At 36.5% G+C, this 21685-nt stretch overlaps 1 protein-coding gene across 5 annotated transcripts in view; it reads right to left on the minus strand.

The window, feature by feature from the left end:
* ARL15 (ADP ribosylation factor like GTPase 15) overlaps positions 215-21685 on the minus strand; it is a 223085-nt gene continuing 201614 nt past the window's right edge. For 4 of the 5 annotated variants that reach the window (XM_021380026.1, XM_021380022.1, XM_021380024.1 and 1 more), the window contains one exon: positions 215-4193. In XM_021380026.1, coding sequence (XP_021235701.1) covers positions 4041-4193 — 153 coding nt within the window. In that variant the 3' untranslated portion in view covers positions 215-4040. The remainder of the gene's footprint in view (positions 4194-21685) is intronic. The other variant, XM_021380025.1, reaches the window with a different exon arrangement.

Genomic DNA, 21685 nt, shown 5'->3' on the forward strand with positions numbered 1-21685 from the left:
ATTTCACTTTGAAAATAAGTCAGCTAACTTTTGGAAATTTCAATTTTTTACACATATGTAAGTGTGTAGATATGTACAATCTTGCAATGATCATGCTCCAATCAGTTTTTTTTTTAATCTAAGAGTAAAGAAATTATTTTGATGTTTCCCTATTGATGTAAATACACCAGGTTCCTAGACTTGGTTACTACTTAAAAAATCCAAACTTAGCAACTCAATTCTACAGTGTTTATTTTCTTTTTTTTTTCTTTTCGATAGTGGAAATCATGTATAAATCACGAACAGTACAAGTTCCTCATGTCTAGTAGTTGTCGACCTGAATGGGTCAACTTTTGTGTAAGACACTGTATTTTTAGTATAAAGTCAAGATAATATAGCAGTTAACTAATACTCTCAACTACAGTAAAGATACAAACTTTTGTAATATAAATTAATTGCCATTACAAAAAGGCAACTGTAGTAACTAATATGGTACAAAAATCTGCAACTTCTATAAATATAATGAAATGCAAGAAATTAAATGAAATAATACATCACAGATTTTTGTATAGCGAAGTTTGAAGAGGCAAGCTAAGATACATGTGGAACGTTATACAGCAAGAAATAATATCAAAATGCACTAAGATTTAACTTTTTTCCATACAAATGCTAGAAGTACAAGTACAGGACACAACATGGAAGCAGTAAGATTATCAGCTCAGAGTGAGCAGACGAAAAAAGTTGCATTGACAAGTTGTAAAGCATTAAGCAGCAGACAGAAGCTTGTCAAAACCAGCTGCTGGTGGATACTGATTGATAATGTTTTCATTCTGATGGCTGAGACGCTGCAGACAACTACAGCTCTGAGAAGAAGCCTGATGTGGGCACATACACATACGCACACTCACACATACACACAAAGTAATTTAACAGATGTCTAAAGAACATTAAAGCAGAGTATCTTTTTTAAAAAGACAATGTTCACTCCTTAATGAACTTGCATGGAAAGTAGAGCCTAGCGCCAAAGTTTATTTCATCTAAATGATGAGCGTGTGCGAAAAGATTAAAAAAAAAAACAACAAAAAAACACAAGAAAATGCCATTGAGACTGGTCATACAAATAAAATTTGCGTGGTGCTCACAGTGCTTACATATTCTGCCATAGCCAATGTATTCAAAACACTTTAGACACAGAAGTGTGATGTGAACTGCTATAAGCATTTTTAATATTTCCATAAAAAGGTGAAAGTGTTCACAGACAGTAAAAGGGTACATATCCATTAAGTCCATCCACAACACAAAACCACAGAACTACATTCAAAGTAAAGTTAAGCGTTGGTCTTAGCCTTAAGCATTTATGAGGTATTGTTTCAACCTGCGGTGAGGAATGATCACTGTATTAGTAAGAAAAAGCACATTTAAAGTTATTTTGAAAAATAAATCACTGCTACTATGCAGTTGGTATCCCCATAAAGAAAAAGTATTCACCATCAAAAGGTCCAGTCTAGCTGCACACTAGCACATGCCACAGCTGTATTCTCATTGACTAGTTGGGCCTTTTGAATGTTAGTCATGTAGCACCCTCCAACAGTGCATAGTTGGGAAATCATGACTAAAATATAAAACTCAGAAACTCTGAAGTCATAGAATCATAGAGTCGTAGAATCATGAGTTGGAAGGAACCTTTAAAGGTCATCTATTCCAACTTCCCTGCAATGAACAGGGACGTCTACCGCTAGTTCAGGTTGCTCAAAATCACCAGACCAGAAACACTGATAGTAAGAATAAGTGCAGTTCCAATAATGTGATAGAGCTGGGACTCTTTTAACTTTTTGTACTTTTTGGTCCATAATTTCAAAATGGGAAGAAAGGAGAAAAAATTGAGAAGAATTTATTTTTCATCTCCTAACTAAGGCTCCATGACAAAGCAGTAAAAGCTCTGAATCCATCTCTTTGCCTTCCTTTTTGTCAAACTGCCTTCCTTCTCCGGGAAACAAACCTCTTTCTCCTCCCCACCATTTTCTATTTGCCATTTTAACTAACCAGGGAAAAAAAAGTTGGGGACTCTGTGATCCCTAAACTCATGTAAGCTAAGAGAGTGGAGCTGCACATCAGATCCATTTTCTCCACAAATTCAGGTAAAGGAGCTTCCTTAACCCACAGGAGAGAAACTGATGACCAACCTAGTTGCTTCTACAGGCAAAGAGGCTTGAACTATCATAGAGCTTGTCTGTGTGCTTTAAAATGAGTAATTCCAGTTTTTGGAAATTTTCAAGAGTAGGAGGAGTAGGGTGATTGGCCTGGCAGGAAACAGAAGAAAAATGAAGCAAGAAGAGATGCCCTTCATGCTTATGAGCAAAGCTTTCTGCCTACTCTATCACAAAATCAAACAATGAGCTTAACAGGTTTTCCAGCTTTGTTCTGATAGTAGGAACTGAGTTAAAACAGTAACCATCAGGCCATGCATTTGGGCAGAAATAGTTCTGAAGGAGTGATACAAGAAATCCACGGATATGGAAAAGTAACCAAAAACCTACAAAACATTTTGTTCCACAAGGAGCATAATTACAAGAAATAGAGAAATGGCTTTTATAAGCCTTTAAAAGCTGATGCTTACTATTTTCTTATTCTCAAATAAACTAATAAGAAACTACAATAAACTTTAAACTTAAAAAATAAATTCTCGGAGTGGAAAGATATGTTGCCTAAAGCCCTGCAACAGGAGTTAAAAGTTTCAAAACATAAGCAGGATCAGTGAGGAACCACTGACACATCACTACAGCTTGTGTTCACAGACACTCATGCGCAAGGCACAACATTCAAGGTGTGCACCAGCCTGGTGACCAATCTGCACATACCCTGTTGTGATTGACTTCATGGTGAACTAGCGACCTGGCATATTTCTTTAAAGGATAAAATCAGTCAGTAAGGTTTTAAAAGTCAACAAAAGTCAGTAAAAGAACCTGAAAATCTACAATGGCGAAAACTTGGGAAGAGGAAGTGTGCACTGTGTTACTGGAACCAAGTGGGATTTTTCCAAATGTATAACAAATGTTGTTTCCAATGAATACTTTTTTGCCTTCTAAGTAACATGTAGGCCAGAGGAAGTTTGAAAGAACAAGTTATAATTCCTTGAAAAGAGAAGCTTACGATACAAACACTGGAAGGCCCTTAATTATGGTATGGATGCCTTGTCACCGTTAAAGTAACAGTAGCATACAATAAGTGAGTGATAAAGATGGCAATCCTTATTTAAAATCAGTCACACTTCTAACTAGTCATAAAACCTCCACAGCTGATTTAACACACATTAGCTTTGCTTCTCTGATGAAAAACTATTTTAAGTGAGAACTACTGGTTTAACCAACTTCTGTATATTTTCTAAAAATACTGTTTCTTCTTACTACTTTTGTATGTCACCTATTCTCCAGCAATACTGTTCCCGGCACACATCTGTGTGCAAATTTCCCTTTATGGGAACTTCCAGCAAAATAATGGTTCTGTCTTTGACTAGGTTATGCAGTGGCTTAAGGTGAGGAATCAACTAACACACTCACTGTGTTTTCATTTAGTAAAATTTCAGACTAACCTTTGCATTGACATAAAACAACTTGGTTTTTAAGGTATCAATAATGTTAAGGTTTTCAGTGGCTGTGCTTTCCAGACTGTGGGGTCAGTAAACAAGCTAACACAAATTCATCTCACAAGTCCTTAAGAAGTGAGTTATTTTTGAAAAACAAGGTAGCAAGTAGAATGCCACCTTTACAGACTATGTTATTCTTGTGCGTGCAGAATTTCCCATCAAGGATGATGGCAAGAAAGCAACATGCAGTATGTGCAGAACTAGTGGTAAACAAAGAGGAACTCCCTATTTCAGTAGTGTAGACAACTTTACTGGAAATAGTCATGTACCTGATTCACAGAATATTTATTTTAACAAAAGGACATTCTGCACTGTGTATGAACATCACAGCACAGTCTTGATACCACACCATAAGTAATCTGTGAGCAGAATGAACAGGTACAGTGACGCCTGGAGAACCGCTCTTCCCTCTCGCGTTTCACATTCTTGAAGGTTCGAAGTCTCTCTCCTCTAACAAGTTTATTAGAAGGGAGAAGCTGTCTTTTACTGCCTCCATATCATCCAAGGAGCAGGGTTTAAGAATCCAGCGCTTTCCACGTGCAAGTGGCTCAAGTTCAAAGTATTTTTTGATCTATTAAGGAAAAACAAAAGAGACCAATGTATTAATACTATAATGACCATATAATCTCTCTTTCAAATCTAAAAAAAAAATAAGAAAAACAACAACATGCAAATCATTAAAAACAACATGTAAAAGATCAGGAATCTCTTTTTTAGCATTTTATCCACAGCTGTTCTTATAATATAGGTTATATGTTGTGACCTGAAAGTGTTTTCTTTAGGGGTGAGTGACCTGTTTGCAAGCTACCATTCTACCCATACGTTTAACAGCATGGGAGGTCTGGGGAAGAATTATATGTACTTAAGGCAAAGAGCAAAGCACACAAAGCAACTTTTCAAAAGCATAGCCTAAACAGCAAATGTAACGAAGAAATTCTGGGTTGCATTTCAACTTTAATGTTAAATCTGCATGTTCCATACCAAAATTCTTCCAAAATCAGTTAGTTTTGAAAATTCAAAACAGAATATTAGCACACTGATGTGATTAGAATAATAAAAAAATATGTGAGACATGATGGTTTTCATTCAAAATCCTGCATGTTCTGTCAGCTTTCATCTGCTTACTAATATGTAATAATGCCTATAAAGAAAGAAGGCTTTTAATTATACTAATTCAATTTTTATTTTTGCAGCAAACATGCAGCAAGGAGGCAAGGACTATGATGCAATATAGAACTGCAAGTTTTAGAGTGATTATAAAGCCTTGACAAAACATACTGAGGAAGATGCTGCTTCTTGAAAAGAGCAGTATCAAGTAAGAAACACAGACCCACAGGAACACTGTGAAATAAAATCTCTGAATTTAGTACTACACTCTACTCATTTTTCAAATTAGCAAGTGGAGTGTCAAAGCATGATTTTTGTCCCATAAATGCCTACTAGAAAAAGAGTTTGCAGGTCATTTTGGTCAATAGATTACTTTAAGCTGTTTTCATCAGACTTTCAGTCTTTGACAGTATTTGATCCAAAAGTCTGCTGACGTCCGACTTGTTAATAGACATTCAGTTTTTAGATCCAAAATTATATCCAATACTTGGCCACAAGTATACACAACAACAGGAATTTGTGGTAAGCAGTTGACTCCCTAGACAGGCAACTGGAGCCACACTGTGTGAGGGCTCCATGTGCAGTCAAATAAAAACAACCTGCAGCATCTCTGTACAGTTCTGTGTAGTGTCTCCACAACACGTCTACTTATCGAATAATGGATTGTAATAGAAGAAAACAAATATGGTTGCATCAACTCACATAAATCAGAATTCAACTGTGGCAATGTGGAAGGAAGGTTTCTCATTTTCTAGTAAAGATTTTGTAGTAGAGCTTCTAGTAACAAATACCAGAAAAAGCGATTTGATTTTGAGAACAGAACTTCTGCTTCCCCTAGCTAAGATATAGACGAAAACTTTTCAAATCTATTTCTGACAAAGCAGAACGGCATCAGTAGTGATCTGAAAAAATGTAGAAAATGAAGCACAGTACCTAGCACTCACTTCACATCAAACAAATCAGAAAAAACAGGAGCCTGCAACAGCTGTTATTTTAATATCAACTTTTTAGCATTGCTGTCATAGTGTTATATTAATAACTGATACGATAACATGATTACATGTGATCAGAATATAAACAGTAATCTCTACAAGTGATATACCACAATATTTCTTGCAGCTGAAGTGACACCAAATTGAATTTACTCCCATTAAAATTTTAAATAAGTGGCACTGATCACAGTATTGGAGAAGCAGGGAAAGAAAGCACTCTTGCCTCTCTCAGTAACAGCCTCCTTGAGTGCAAAGTAAGAGGAAGTAAAAGGGGCACAGGAACATAACAAAGCAAGGTGCAAGCACAGCTAGTCAATGGAGCAGCGTGCTGGTGTTAAGCTGACAAATATGGTTGAGTAACTTGAGATGTTTCAGACCCAAAACCCAAAGGATGTCCACCACACCCCCTCTACTGGAAGACTATTGCCAGCAGCCCCTCGAGCCCGATGAACTCTCTCTGCAGTCTTATTTACATATGCTCTTTCATTTAGGCTGTGCCATATTAGGAAATGATTAGGAAAAGATTATTATGTTTGATGAGATTACTTGGGTTTAAAAGCATTAAATATGTAGGAACACAGAGAAAAGGAAATGATGGCACTAAGCAGGCTTGCACTGAGTCTTGTGTGTTCACGAGCAAATACAACATTGCTTCCCAAGGCAGCCTTTAGCCAACAAAAACACAATGGCTTCAAGTTGTATTTCAGTCCCTGCAGACTTCAAGATCTAATTTCTATTTCAGTACTCAAACAGCATCAACTGATTTAATAGGACAAATTTTCCACAGACATTTTTGATTTGGATGCCCAAAGATGACTAAAATCTATTTTTTAATATTTCTTGGTGTGTAATCAAGATGTAACAAAATCAGTGATGTGTCGTCATCATTTTACACAGCTAAGGAACAGTTCACAGTCTCTGCATTAATAAGTCCTCAATGAACACTGAAATTAAAATAGTCATTAAGTGGAGGTTTGAAAACAGCATGAAAACACAACTCCTTGCAATGAGATAAATATCAACCATTTTCTTCATACCTACAGAGAAAAAAAGGTTTGCTAGATGACGTCTCTAATGCAAAATCAGAAAAATAACATTATTTGGCTTACAAGTAATAACTAACTAAACCAGAATTAGCACAGAAGTGATCTTCTACAAGTTAAGAGACACTTGATAGTATGTTACTCTATTTCATCATTTACAGGCTCTACTATTTTGAAAGTCCCAGAAATAAATTTGCAGGCACAAATATTTTCACCCACAATGTACTACAATTTCTCCCATCATTCAGTTCTAATCACAAGTTGTTTTCAGACTTGAAAAGAAATCCTTTGTTACATAGAAGAGATAAAACAACACAAAAATAGACTGGCACAATCAGATGCCTGATGATGTTTATACAGTCGAGTTTTCCACTGGCGTGCTCTCAGCCCTCCATCCACTCTCTTTTCACTCCTCTGTAGCTGCTTCCTGCCTGAATGGCCATCATATATACTTGCTCTCTGCCAGATTTCCTATGAGGAGGTACATTAATCATTAAAATGTCTAAAGGAAGTTGAAATCCTCTGACTACTTGCCTTAGTAGCCCGTGCTTAACAAGATAAGCAGCAGTAACTATTTTACAGCTAATACAAGTACACTAGTACGAAGGAGGGCAGCTATTAAGAGGAGCTCTTTTGTCTTGCTCTCTTGCATAACTGATGAAAAGTGCTCTGCCTACTCATGGATGCTGAAGCAAAATATTAAGACTCAAACATGCTTCAGATGTCTGACACATCAGACATGCATTTACATACTTGCTTTGCATTTTTAAGTGTTTACTTTGAAACTGCTGAATTTTTAAGACAGAACCTTAGAAGAAAATATAATCAATTAAATCCACATCATTTCAAGAATTCTTTACGACTGTTTTACAGGATTTCACTGTATGTCTTGACTCCACATGGGGGCCTTGTTTTATAGAGAAGCTGACATCGCATTTATGCCACATTCTGAAGTCAAAAAATCTAACAATACACTTTTGCAATTATTCCTACTCTTCCAACATCCCACCTTCTAAAGTCCTATTCTGCTGGCACAATACACTAAACATATGGTTATCAAATGTTGCTTAACCTATGCGCTGGAAAAGTCAAGACACAATAAAAGGATTGATGCCCAGAACCTCAGCTGGGGTAAATTAGCACAGCAGCGTGGAACTGATGTTACTAAATTGATCTATGTAAACTGATTTACCAGTCCCCGCTGAAAGCTTTTACATATTCTATTACTGAACCTCATCTAGTTGGTTTGCAGTATGAGACATTCAGGAAAACTTAGATACTGTAAGAATACATGAATATGGAGCAATTTCTATCTTTTACTCAAGATGAAAAAAAGCTGCTTGAATACACTGTTTTTCATCTGAATTCAAAACTTTAATATCAAAGCTCATCAACTTAAAAAGGCTTCCAACCCACTCTAATTTGCTGAGAAGAAATGCAAGATGCCAGCAATATTACCAGGCTGTATTGGAAAATTTAATGATAAAATATTTTTTCATCCATTATGCTACAAACTGTAGTAACATATGTACATTATATCTAATCAAAAGCTGCAGAGTCATGTATGTGTCCTTACGAGTCTGAATTTTTCTAATTCTTTTACAGGATTAAGCAAGTATTCCTGCTTTGGTGATGGTATAAATTAAACTAAAATTACCTAATTTGCTGAATCCATATACTAACTACAAGGAATGTTTCATTCACTTATCCCAAATCCCAGTGGAAAAGAAATGCAGCAATAATGGGAGACTGGAGCTCCCCATATTGACACGGCAAATGTTTCACTGGGCTGTGATGCTCAGATTACATTCTAAAGCATCACAAAAATCTGCCTTTTGGGGAAACTGTTCGAAAACCCACAAGAGAGAGGTAATTTTGAGCACTGAGTCCATGAACAACAGAAGAGCTGCTTGTAACAGTGACCAAAGCAGGCTCAAATTCAGTATCTTTGGAGAAGAGAAAAAGCCAAAAAAGTCCATCACATAGCATTAAGTTTTAAAAAGGGAAACTACATAAAATGAATAAGTTAAAGAAAATTAACTGTGCAGCTAAAAAGGTAAAATGTTTGCAGGTGGGACTGAAAAAACCATCCATAATTAGAGGATGAGAGTATATTTATAATTCTACAGCAGACTTTGAAAGAAACAAAAAAAGCTTTCAACAGTTGCAATAAGGAAAAGGATAGTATTGAGGTAAAAGAAGTTATGTCTAAAGAAGGAAAACAGAAAACAAAAGAAAGGAAATTCTTGCAAATTAAATAGAAACCACAAATGTTGACCTACTAACCATAGAGTGCAACCCATTGCTTAAATCACCACTGATGCTAAAAAGTAAACTGAAATCTACTCTAGTTTATGTTACTGTGCTGAACTGCAAGCTGCACAGCCTCTTGAGCTGCTACACATGCTTTTCTGCTGATCTTGTTCTCAATATACAGTGATTTATAAGAGTGAGTAGAAGGGTATTTAGCCACTTCATCTTAAATCAACTAGCTCAATCCACTGTTGTACAAGTGAACACTTGCATGCCTTTCCCTAAAAATCTGCCGGTAACTTTTTTATCTGACACCTCAGTTGGCAAAAAAAAAACAAACAACAACCTCTTGTCTTACCAGAACAGCTGCTCAAGCCTGCACAACTGTTAGAAGTTTCATAACATTTATTCCCCCTATAGAGACACTCTATATCCTCCTATAATGACACTTAATGCGTGGCTGCTTGTATGCTTCTTCAGAACACTGATCTCATCCATGTCCAAAGGGATTCCTGTAATGCACCCATGTCTCGTACTTCTCCTAAAACACCTATACCTCATCTTTATTGACTCCACATGGTACCTCTTACCCATCAGGGACAGGAAGAAAAGTGCCTCAGCTGATGGGAAGAGATGGGGATGCTGCTGGGATCCAGAACAGACCTGGTCAGTAACCCATGCATGGAGCTATTTCCAGGAATGCCAATTTGAGGTTAAACAACACTACTAACCATCAAAATGCTCTTAAAACCCTAGTTCCTTGAAGTTACATATTTTATTGCCAGCTGAGCTGTGCCACTGAACACAAGGTCTCTAACCGCAATGTCAGACATTTGCAATTAATCAATTAAATGCATACCATGATAACCAGAACCATGCCACTGAACCTCTTTTATTGACGGATTGATTGATTGATGTTTTTTAAAGTATGACCTGCTGAAGCAAAAAAAAAAAAAGAAAACACAAGTCTAGTTTCTTCAGCATGTCTCTGACAATGGGCTAAGCAAATTCTCTAGACAAGATTTCAATATGAGCACAAGGCTTTTAGTTCAGCTCCTCATAGGTACTGGTGGATGCTTTAGAGATTAGCATTTCTAATTTGTACAGCTTTCCAAACTTTTTAATTTTGATTTTTGCAAAAGACTACCTGAAACACTTCCACCTGTGCCTTGTACTTAGTTTTATAATACACATGGTGAATATTTTGTCTCATAAGTCTTTACAGAGAGAAATACAGTCACTTAATACAGATATTTCACAAAATAATTTACACCATGGCTTGTGGAACAGGTACCCTTGTTCATTCTTGTTATACTCAGTGGCCACACGACATCACTCATTTCAGTTTATAAGTAGCTGCTTAAAGAAATGTGTTTCAAAGAAGAAGACTAACTATTCTGAATGAAGAAATAGGATCTCTGGCAAGTCAGTACAGACATGCTGTTCCAAGGAGAGAGCACACAGTCCTGGCAAATGCAAGTGTGAGACAGAGGAAACGGGGAGCAAGTTAGAAAGGTGGAATAAAAATACAGCGGGGTTACTGTAAAATGGAAAATATTGTGTAATCTATCAGGATGGAGAAAGTGGAAGACTCTTAAATGTATAAGTGATTTTTTTTGGTACAGCTACACATAGTTGTGTTAGGATAGACCTATGGCTATAAGAAAGATAATGACAGAAAACTGCTGGATGTGCAAAGGCACTACTGAGGTTTGCATGATGCACTACATTTGGATGAAAGCAAAGACAGGCTCTGAGTAGCTACTAGCACCTATCTGCTCTTTTCATGCAATCCTTTACCATGCAAGGAATCAAAATAATTAGGCAGCTGGCAAAAGGATACACCTGTACTTTGGCTTCCATGTTTTATTCACCCAACATATTCTTTTTATCTAAGAATCTTTTTCTCACACACCCGGAAAACATACAGATAACAGGAGGATGGCAGCAGTATATTTATGCATAGAAAACCAGACTTCCAGACGAAGATTCATACAAACAGTACTCGGCTGGACAACCAATATCCAACCCCAAAGTGAGCAACACAGCAGCCATTCTTAAGTGATGAGCAAAACCATGAGAACAGAGGTGTTGTAAAAAAAAAAAAAAAGAAAGTGCAATGAAAGCACAGAAGAAGAACAATTTAGTGTCTACAGCTTTAATCTTTAATTTAGTACAAAGGCCCCACCTCGAGAACTGTGTTCAGTTTTGGGCAGCTCAATACAGAAAGGACATGGAGGTGCTGGAGCAGATCCAAAGAAGTGCAACAAGGCTTGTGAAGGGCTTGGAGAATATGCCCTACGAGGAGAGACTGAAGGAAATGGGGCTGTTTAGTCTGGGGAAGAGGAGACTGAGGGGGGACCTCATTGCTCTCTTCAAATACCTGAAAGGTGATTGCAGTGAGAGAGGGGCTGGTCTCTTCTCCCTGGTGATAGGTGACAGGACAAGGGGAAATGGTCTCAAGTTGCGCCAGGGGAGGTTTAGGTTGGATATCAGGAAAAACTTCTTTACAGAAAGGGTTGTTAAGCACTGGAACAGGCTCCCCAGAGAGGTGGTTGAGTCACCGTCCCTGAATGTGTTTAAAAACCGTTTGGATGTGGTGCTCAGGGACATGACTTAGCGGTGGGTTGTTAGAGTGAGGGTAGTATGGTTAAGTTGCAGTTGGACTTGGTGGTCTTGAAGGTCTTTTCCAACCTGAGCAATTCTGTGATTCTGTGATTCTATGAATTAATGAGAAGTGGAAAACATATTTTCAAATATGATATTAAACTGCAATTTTACTGTATTGGACTGCACATTTTTACCTCACCACAAACCCTGTAGGTCACTGCTCATATTTATTCCTCAGCTATCCATTCTTTTCACAAAGTAATTTGGGTTGCAGCAGATGCTAACAGATCCATGTTTGTACAATGCCTAGGTTTAACGGAGATGGAGCATCAGTTCTTTTTCAACAAGAAATCTCAATTAGAGTATTAGAATATAAAATCTTTAAGAGTAAAGCTGAAAACTGTCATCAATTAAAGTCAGATATCTGGAGAACATCTAAATATCACATTTTTCCTGCATATTACAAAGTGACAGAAATGTTAATTTTTTATATATAAGGACAAATTTGTATACAAGTATATTCTTAGCATATCCAAACATATTCTTATGATATTCTAGAATAACTGATTGAATTTAAGATCAATTTCAACTTAGAATAATTTGTTTAAATTTTAATCACTGCCCAAATCAGTTAAAAAATAGAACACATAAAAAATAATTTTATAATAAACCTATTAAAACTTTTTACTATATATTACCATTTATTTACCCTTCAACTTCACAGCTTTTTAAATTACATTTCAGTTAAATAACTTAATAAATACAAATAGCTAGTGAAGATTCAACACACAGGACCAGATATCCACGAGCCTTTCACAGTTGTATATCTATTTTTTTAATTTGTTTTAAAGGCTGTAAATATTCATTTTTTACTTCAGACTATACTACTAACAACATACCATTCTGATTTCAGCTGCAAAATATGTTATCTTTAAATACAGATTGTGGCTTTGGCTACTAACAAATCCTGAGCCACAGTACTTTCAGCAAAAAAAACCCACAACAGTTTACCTGTGGTGCTGAGTGTCAAAACAACCTTTAGAATAATCATAAGTCCAAGTATCAAGCCTTATTATGACACCCCTTCTGCAAATACATGTTTTCTGTTCAGATAATAGTTAAACAGCATTTTCTGGAGAAGTGCATATGTGATGATTCATTCATGTCCGCCTGAACATGTATATACATAGATCTCATACTTGAATAAATAACATCTGTATTCTGTGCCCACGTTTGCAAAGCTTCACAACACTGTATGGACATGTATTCCTGTATCATCAGTGAGGAACAGTTTCCACAGGCTTTGTGGTTGGTTCCCCACATTTACACTGCTGAAAGCATTTCAAGCCAAGAGGCAGTGAGAACACAAAGAAAAACCATTTATTCAGCAGTAGCCGTGGTTCTACAATATGGGCTCGTGCACCTAAGATTAGAGGTCCTGCCTATCACACTCATTCTGCAGGCAGAGAGCAGAGTGAATAAATGCAGGACAGTTTCAACCTCCCTTCAGGTCCTTTGCAGTCTGCATGGCAGCCACGGAAGCTCATACCTAGCTGCAATTAAATATTTCTAGTCCAAATCAGAAACAGCAAAATAAATTAATTTTGGAAGCCAGCCACTGCTCTAAACCAGATATTCCAGCTGCTCCAGACTTATCTTGATTTCTTAATAAAAAATAAGTCTCCGCATAGAAATGTGGCAGAATGCCTTCAAGCCCTGAAGAGTACATTGCCTAAGTGGTGCTCTTCACAGCTGTCAGATTTTCTAATAAAGCACAAGGATACAAAAAGTAAGGGATATGTATAGAGAACAGCCATGTGCACAAACAATTCACCACTACCTCTAAAGTGTTAGTAAATGCATGAAGAATGATACAGAGGGCAAAAAAAGGAGTTCTTTACACCGAGAGAGGATGTTTTTAACCAGGAAATGGAGCTTTTTCCAGTATTGGGGGCAGTAACAGTGAACAACTGCAGAGATGAAACTCGAAAAGCTGGGGATGACTGGAAGGATTTTGAGAAGATGGGTGAACACAATGAGGTGCCGTAGAACTGTATGGGTCTCCAGCTTCCTTCTGGCTTTCAAAATTTAAAGTCACAGGCTAGAATCTCTCTTTTCTGAGCCTCGGTCCTTCCACTGCAGTAGGCTGTAGTAGATACCTCTGTTTGAGAAGTGTTATAGTAAAAAGGTAGCATGGGAAGGGAAAAACAAAACAGTAATGAATATTCTTCACTAACTGCATCAAGTCGTCACTTCCCGTACCTTATCCTGAGCCACACTTCAAGAAAAAACACAAAATAGTAGGCAGTAGATCAAGAGTTTCATAAACATAAGATACCCTGAAACCACATTGCTCTCCAACAAATGTGCAAATTCTAGGACAGACACACAGCATCTATAAAACTTCTGGTCCCCTTGAACGAGGCCTACTGATAACAATACTGATGATGCTTAAAAAAGGATCTGTTGTGATGAAGTGAATTATATATAGACATAAATATACAACAATTTTTTTAAGAGACAGAAAAAATTAAAAAGATTAACACCAGTTGATTAAAATATCTTCACGCATGAGATATTTTTAAGAACTCTCCCTTCCATTCCCCTGACAAAATAACTTACCAATTCAAAATTGTGATCTAATGAAGGTATAACCATTTCTTTAGATTTTGGGTTGTTGGTGCTCTGTATACAAAAATCACAATCCTGCACATTTGCAATTGCTGTCTGAATTTTCTTCACACTAGAAATCACCATGTGGTAAGTTTGCTGACCACTTGTGGCAATGTAAAAGCTTGTAGTGTATCACTGGCTTTTTGAGAACATACTTGAAATTTGCACTATTTGGCCACTTCTTAATAATAAACAATTAAATATTAATACTGCTAAAAAGAATGTAACTAAGCACTTCCTACCAACCAAGAAAGGCTCTGTACATTGAAGTTAATGAGTTTAAATCCCAGATTCACATATATGAAACAACTAATTATCCTGTCTGAAACACAGGCTTGTAAAACTCTCAGTTACTTGTAAAACGGTCTGCTACACACGAGTAAGATGTTGTTTAAATGACTTGTTTGACTAGATGCATTCACCATGAAATTGATTCTTTTAAAGCATTATTTTTAAACTTCATACAAGTTAACTGTATAAACTGAAAATGGAAAAAAAAAAAGTGGCATTATAAAGCATTGGTTTCAGTACTCACTGTTGGGTTAGTACTTTATGAGGTTGAGGGTTTCTTGAATGAGAAACTAATGAAGAACAAATAGTCATTTGTAGGGAGTTAATTGAAAGGCTTAATACGATTGAACTATTGTGCCATTTCTATTCTAAAATATGTGATATAGGCTTTAGTGTTATTCCACCACAGCCTGTGCAGTTCCAAAGTAGCACAACAGACAGAACATCTTTCAGCTATAAACACCAAAAATAAATCTGAGTTGCTATTTTTCTGAGAGTAGCAGTATATTGTGGCTTTACACCTGACACTTCAAGCTAATTATAGCTCTGCATATTTTTAATGTCATTTAGGCAGTGGGTGGCATGAAAAGGGGTGACTTGCAACAGACTACTCAATATTCCTCCGTCTCCAGATCAGGCACTCAGTTGCTCAACTATACTGGGATCCAGATTTCAAAGAAAAATAAGAATACATTGCAATGAGCCCTTGAATTTGAATATATAAAAAGGCACTTCAAACTATATTTCTTTGGTAGCACTTTAAATTTGAATGTTTAGTATGGTCATATAAATAAAGACAGACATAACTAAGCCACAGTACCTGAACTGAGTAGAATTTTTTAAGTAATGCCTTATGTTTGCTCCCATCCTCCCAAAATTTTACTATTGATTTATAATGAACTAATATACCAGTGATATGTTGCTAATAGTTCACAGATGCTTAAGTGACTTAAAAATTAAAAGCGAAGTCTACTTGGTTCTATTTGAAATTTGGTATCTTGCTAATGGAACATTTCCAATTGTCCTCTCAAAAAAAAAAAAAAAAAAAAAAAAGAAGTGGCCTCATTACAAGATAAAGCAGTAAGAACAGTTATAAAAAAATCAGTGTAACAACTAAAGTGTTTTATACATCAGCCCAGAAAAGTTGGAAAAGATACTATGCTGCCCACTGAAAAGCAGTTTTGGAGAAGAATCAAACCCTCAGACTGTGAATGAGCTGCACATTGTATAGCAGTTTACTCAACATCCAGTGAAGGCTGCCACCAGCCATGCTGTTTTATAAGCCAAGTTGTAGACAGATTAATAGAAAGGACAGTGTCATCAACATGTCAGTTAGACCACAGGCAGCGTGGAAGGAATTGGAGAGGGGAAGCGAAGAGAGGTGTGAAGACACTGACCACATAAAATGACTTAGATGACATACAAATAATAAAACATACTTCTAAGGATGTCTGATCCAACACAATAAAAAACATATTTTCCTTTCAAAAATATTGAAAGGAAAAAAATCAAGTCCAGCTGTTAGTACATTAGCTTGATGCTTGCCAGCTAGGAAGTACAAATCCTCAAGTTGACTTGAGTGGACAGTATTCACAAAGTCAAGGTGAAACAGTGATTCTTTTCACACAAAACAAAAATGGTTAATTTGTTCCCTTGGTAGGAGCTAAAACACATTAACAGCAGTTATTTGAAAAAATAATATATAAATGGAGTCAACTGAGTTTAGATTAAAAACAAATGCAGGACAAAAAATTGCAGCTGAATACTATCAAAAACTCTAGAGGCTGGTAGACTGATTGGATCTACAGCTTTTAATCTGTTCTTGGAGGAGGAGAAACAGCGGTTCTGATTATTTTATATAAAACACATACAACACGATAATATATCTGGTAGGATTTGTATAATCCATTTATATTAAGGTTAACATGTAAACTTTATAAATTTTACCAGAAGTATCAGTTAAAACATGAAGTTCCTTTCTCTCTAGCCTTGTCTATATTTATAGATACACTATACAAAGATAAAAAGCCAAAGTAATAATTTTCTAAGATACATTGCTCTGCTAATATAGCCTGTACAGTAACAAGTCACAAATAAAACAGTCCTTATTTCTGTGAACACAACCAACCATTCACTTTGCACAAGGAATTTTCTAACCTAAAGTGTAACCATGACCAGTTTAGTTATTTGATTTTCCTTCTTCACTGGGTAACTGTTTAAAACATGACAGTAAAAGGAAGGTAACTCAGTAACCACCACCACTGTTGTTCGCGCACAGATACTGTGGATGACACGCAACTTGTTATTTCCTATCTTCCTTTCATTACTAACAGAGATGGCAGTAAGATTAATTGCAATTATGCATTTCATGAATGCTTGATATTACAGCATAAGAAAGATGTAGGATTGCACTTAATCTATACTGGATACATCTAACTACCCATGTTAGTCTACAGACAAGAAGAACATCTCAATGGATGTTATGTATGAAGGAAAATTGACATAATTATTGAAATGGCTGCACAAAAATGTCTAGCTGAAGCAAGAGAAGAAATATAGGGAAATGCTTTGTTAATGTCATATCCAATACTGCTTAGTCTCGTTAAGACTCTCAAAATCTTGATGTGCTACAGAGAAGTAAAAGCACTTAGTTTTTGTAATTTTTTTTCACAAATGTTCATCTTCCTATCACCAATCCCAATTAGCAGGATACGCAAACATCCACTGCAGCGAAAACTCATTTTATAGGAAGATAAAAATATCCATGGTCTTATACTTTGACACTGGCACATACGTGTGCATAGAGGCCTCAAATTCATTTGTAATCACATACTTGTGGAAACTGAATGATAAGAAAAAGTGAGAAGTTGCATAGGTAAGTGAGGAGAAGGGAAAGAAAGTAAAACAAGAAATAATTATTTCCAGTCTGCTGAAATTGGAATGCGCACAATTCAAAAAGCTTTTAGATTCCTTCTTATAAGTATTCTTTGTGAGTGAATAGTACTATTTAATCACTAATTACTCATTCAAACATATCTTAAGTCTATTTTTCTTTTACTGGTAGAAACAGCTACTGTTCAGACCTTTCCACAGTGCACTGGGCTTGGCTGCACGCTACTAACCTCACAACAGGCACTGTTCCAAAACCAGAGAGGAGAGAAGAAGCAACACTGCATCTCCCAGCCAACAGTGATTTATGGGATTGATTTTATTTTTTAAACACTACAGACTGCAAGACACTGTAATACCACAGTGCTATAGGCTATGCCTGTATCTGATACAGATAAAGCTGGAACACTTTGAAACCTGGTTTCTACTTCAAGGCTGGAATATTTTGAATCAGGAACTGTGGGGAGAAAAATTAGTAGAAAAGAAGAAAAAAAATCACTTTCTGTACAATTGCTAGCATTAATACATTTTAAGAGCATGATCTAGGCCACTTTCCTGCAGAAGGAAGTTTGTGCAAAGAAGTGGAGGTCAAGCCTAGAGTGACACGGTTCACTGAATGACCAAATAGAGGTTTACATATTTCCTTTATGGCTGCTGGCACTGGTTTCAGCCTAGAAGCCTCTAATGAACAAAGAGAGCTCTGATCCCTTCTGGAACCATTCATATGTGATTAAGATCCAACAATACAGCACTTTGATCCACTGGGCTACAGAAGGATTGGATGTTTCCTGAAGGAGTCATTTCGGGTTAAAGTAGAGAAGAAGAAAAGATGATGGGAATTTTCCTGATCAGGTCAATCTAACTAAGACGGCACTTCTCTCACATCTAACATGCATTGTACTCTTTTGAAACTTTGGAAAGATGACAAATGACTGAGGTAGGAAAAGAAGAAAGAACTGGAAACAATGTCTCAAATATAAATATCAACAAATACAAATAGTAAATTTGGTTTTTGAAGATAGCATGGGATCTACTTTCAAGAGAAGGAAACTGAGTTAGCTGTTGCAAGCCGTACTTCAACAAGTGAGAATGATCATTACGGAGGTTGGATACCATCTTTCACAGATACGTTTGAAAAGGTTGCAGCATCATAGTCACAAACATACACTCTTCCTCACTCTGATATAGCTGAAAACAGCAGGAGATGTGGGGGTAGGTCTTTTAAAAAAAATCTGAAAGAATGAACACCTGGTTCCTTGAAAGTAATCTTTCTATCTTGACACCAATGTACTTCACATAACCCAAGAGAATTAAAGACCTGTTTGAAGTTAGAAGAGCATGTACATGACACATCATTTGCAGGAGTATTTACTTTTTTCATCAGGCGTCAGTATTAAGCACAGGTGATGGATTCAGATCCACAGGAATAAACAGAGGCTGGAATGTCTAGACTACCAGGAAAGCATAACACAGGTGTGACAACTCTCCCTGACTATCACATTCCAACATTTTCAGTATAAACTAAGAAACTTCCATCATCTGTTGATATAAAAGCAGAAGAGGGAAAACATACTTGGCTTTGTCTACTACAAATGTCTGCTCTTAACAATTTATTTTGGAAGCTAACTCTCCTTTTCATATTTGGGTTGGATGCTTCCAAGTCCACCTGGGGATGGTTCAGCTCTCTGGCTATCCAGCACAACTGTGTTCATTTCAGAAAACATATTAAACCTCCGTTAATGCTTTAGCCGGGCTGGTCATATTTTAATGCTTTTTATATGACTGTCCTACCAGACAGCAGGTGATTTTCTTCTCAGAAGAAAACTGTATTTGTCATATAGACTTCAATATCTTGAATTCCTTGCCATAGCGTGTGTACTATGATTCCTCACATCGAAATGAAGCAAAATGTGCTATCTTTCCACAGCTGATTCTAAATCAGCAACATAGAATCACACTGGCAGCCAACTACCAACAACAGAAGTCAGCACGAAAGCAAAGGGAATCATCAAGGTGACAACCCCAAAACTAAAATCATCTGTCAGCATTTGCCATAACAGGGGGTTTGCTACCAAACTCGTACAATAAGGAGACTACCACACACTGTACGTTACTCAATTTTATAGCGGTCCAATTTCAAATGTATATTAAATAAATCTTGGACTACTGCATTTCTGTATAGAAGCAAGGCAGTTAAATTGTTTCTTAAAATTCCTTGAGGCAGGACCACAGTTAAAAAGACAGGAAACAAGCATTTTGCATTAGTGTGTTAATTCAGCACTGATAAGGAGGTTTCTACCAATTCTAAAAAACACAGTTTAAGAGAAAGATGAGACTTGCTTTGGAAAACTTAACTGCAGCTTTGTGCTTAAACTGCTTCTCTAAGTACTGCTTCCAACTACAGTAACTATATGGGTTAATATCAGTTTCAAAACAGCATAGACTATTTCTGCCCCTGAATATCTTTCACACAGTAGATGATTTATAATTCAACAATATCAGAATCATCTACTAAACTTCAGTGTCAGCAGCATGATAGCATGCCTTCTGAAATGTCAGTGCTTTTTTATTCTTTTATTTTTCACCATAGTCATAACAGCTTTGTCACTCTGCATGATTAAATTGTGGCTTTGCTGAAAGTTGGAGCCTAGTCACATTTTATTACTTCCAACAATTACTTCATCAGCATAATCCACCATTTAGAAAAATAATTTTAAATTGATGGTTTTGAAAACAAAGCAAAAAGCATAAGAAATTCAGCACATACCTATATTTCTAAAGATTCACAAGTCACTTTCCAAAAATCTGTTTATTCCAATATATATTATAGTTTTGTTCAAATATATAAAGGTATTTTGTATTGATTTATTTTAAAATAAACTTAAGCCAGAAATGTAAAACATATTTCTTAGACTGAATCGTTGGCTACATAAAATCACTGGTGTTTCTACAGCAGAAGTATGACAACAATCAAAGGATTATATGGCAAGTGATATAAATACACTTTACCTGTTTTGGAATTAAGTTACATAAAGTTTTATTACCTTATCACACATTTATAGTGTCATCATCAGTATAAAGCTTCTCAGTAAAATCTTCCTCAATAACTAATGTGTGATTATTCCTGTTTTGATTTCATCTGTTTAGCAAAATATAGTAAATCTCAAATTGATCATTTCATTTTCATCAACTGATCAAAAATCTATGAGAACACTTCTGCTATTAAAAATCCATGTAACAGAGACAATTTAACAAATCCATCAGACCAGCACAAATCCAATGTTTTTTGAAACTGTAGAATCACAGACAAGAAATTAGTCCCTCTGGGCCAACTAACAATGGGTTGTTCTCTAGGACTGATTTGCAAGTTCACAGATGAGAAAGAGTCTGGATAGCAGCACTCTCCCATGACTTTTATGATGTTGCAGTTCATTAAGTACTCCATGATACTACTGCTAAGACCACAACATGCTCTGGCAAAGCCAGATAACCTCCTCAGTGGACTCTGGCAATCAGCTGATCAGATAAAGCCCTGCTGTTATTGACTCCATTTACAATTAACAAAGTCACAGATTTTAAAGGCAGATTAGCAATTGGGCCAGCCGCTAATTACTTGCAACCTGCAAGAGGAACCAGGTGCCTGAGTGACACCTGTGCTTTTCACACTCATCCTACTTCCACACACAGCTGAAATGCTGGATAGAGCACTGGAGTGTGGCTGTGCATCAGCATGTTTAGGAGGACACTGTTTTTTCAGAGCTGTCTGCACTGCAAAAACACCCTGCATATAACAGTGAGCCAATTCATTTAAAATAATGCCATTGTATTCTGAGTTCTTGAAAGTCTGTTTTGTTCCATCCCGGTGACCAAGAAAACAATTTTTCATTATTAGCTTTCAAAGAAAAAAATACACTTAGATTTTGTGGCTGCATATTATGATAATTGCATGCAGATGATTGCTGTATTGCATCTGCACAGCTACACCTAGTTTCTTGATCAGGTTTTCCCAGAAAGCCTTGATGCTTCCTTCCTGACTTAAGTTCAAAATCAGTGGTGAAGGATCACACTCTTTGCTTTTACTAGCCAGCTGGAGAAAAGAATGCAAATTTTCTTTGTATTTGTTTGCCATGAGATCTGTCAGCTTCATTTGCTATTCAAACTTTACTGCACCACTGAAATTGTCCACAAAGGGGAATGCTATAGGA

This window comes from Numida meleagris, chromosome Z, assembly GCF_002078875.1.
Source record: "Numida meleagris isolate 19003 breed g44 Domestic line chromosome Z, NumMel1.0, whole genome shotgun sequence".
NCBI classification, from domain to species: Eukaryota; Metazoa; Chordata; class Aves; order Galliformes; family Numididae; genus Numida; species Numida meleagris.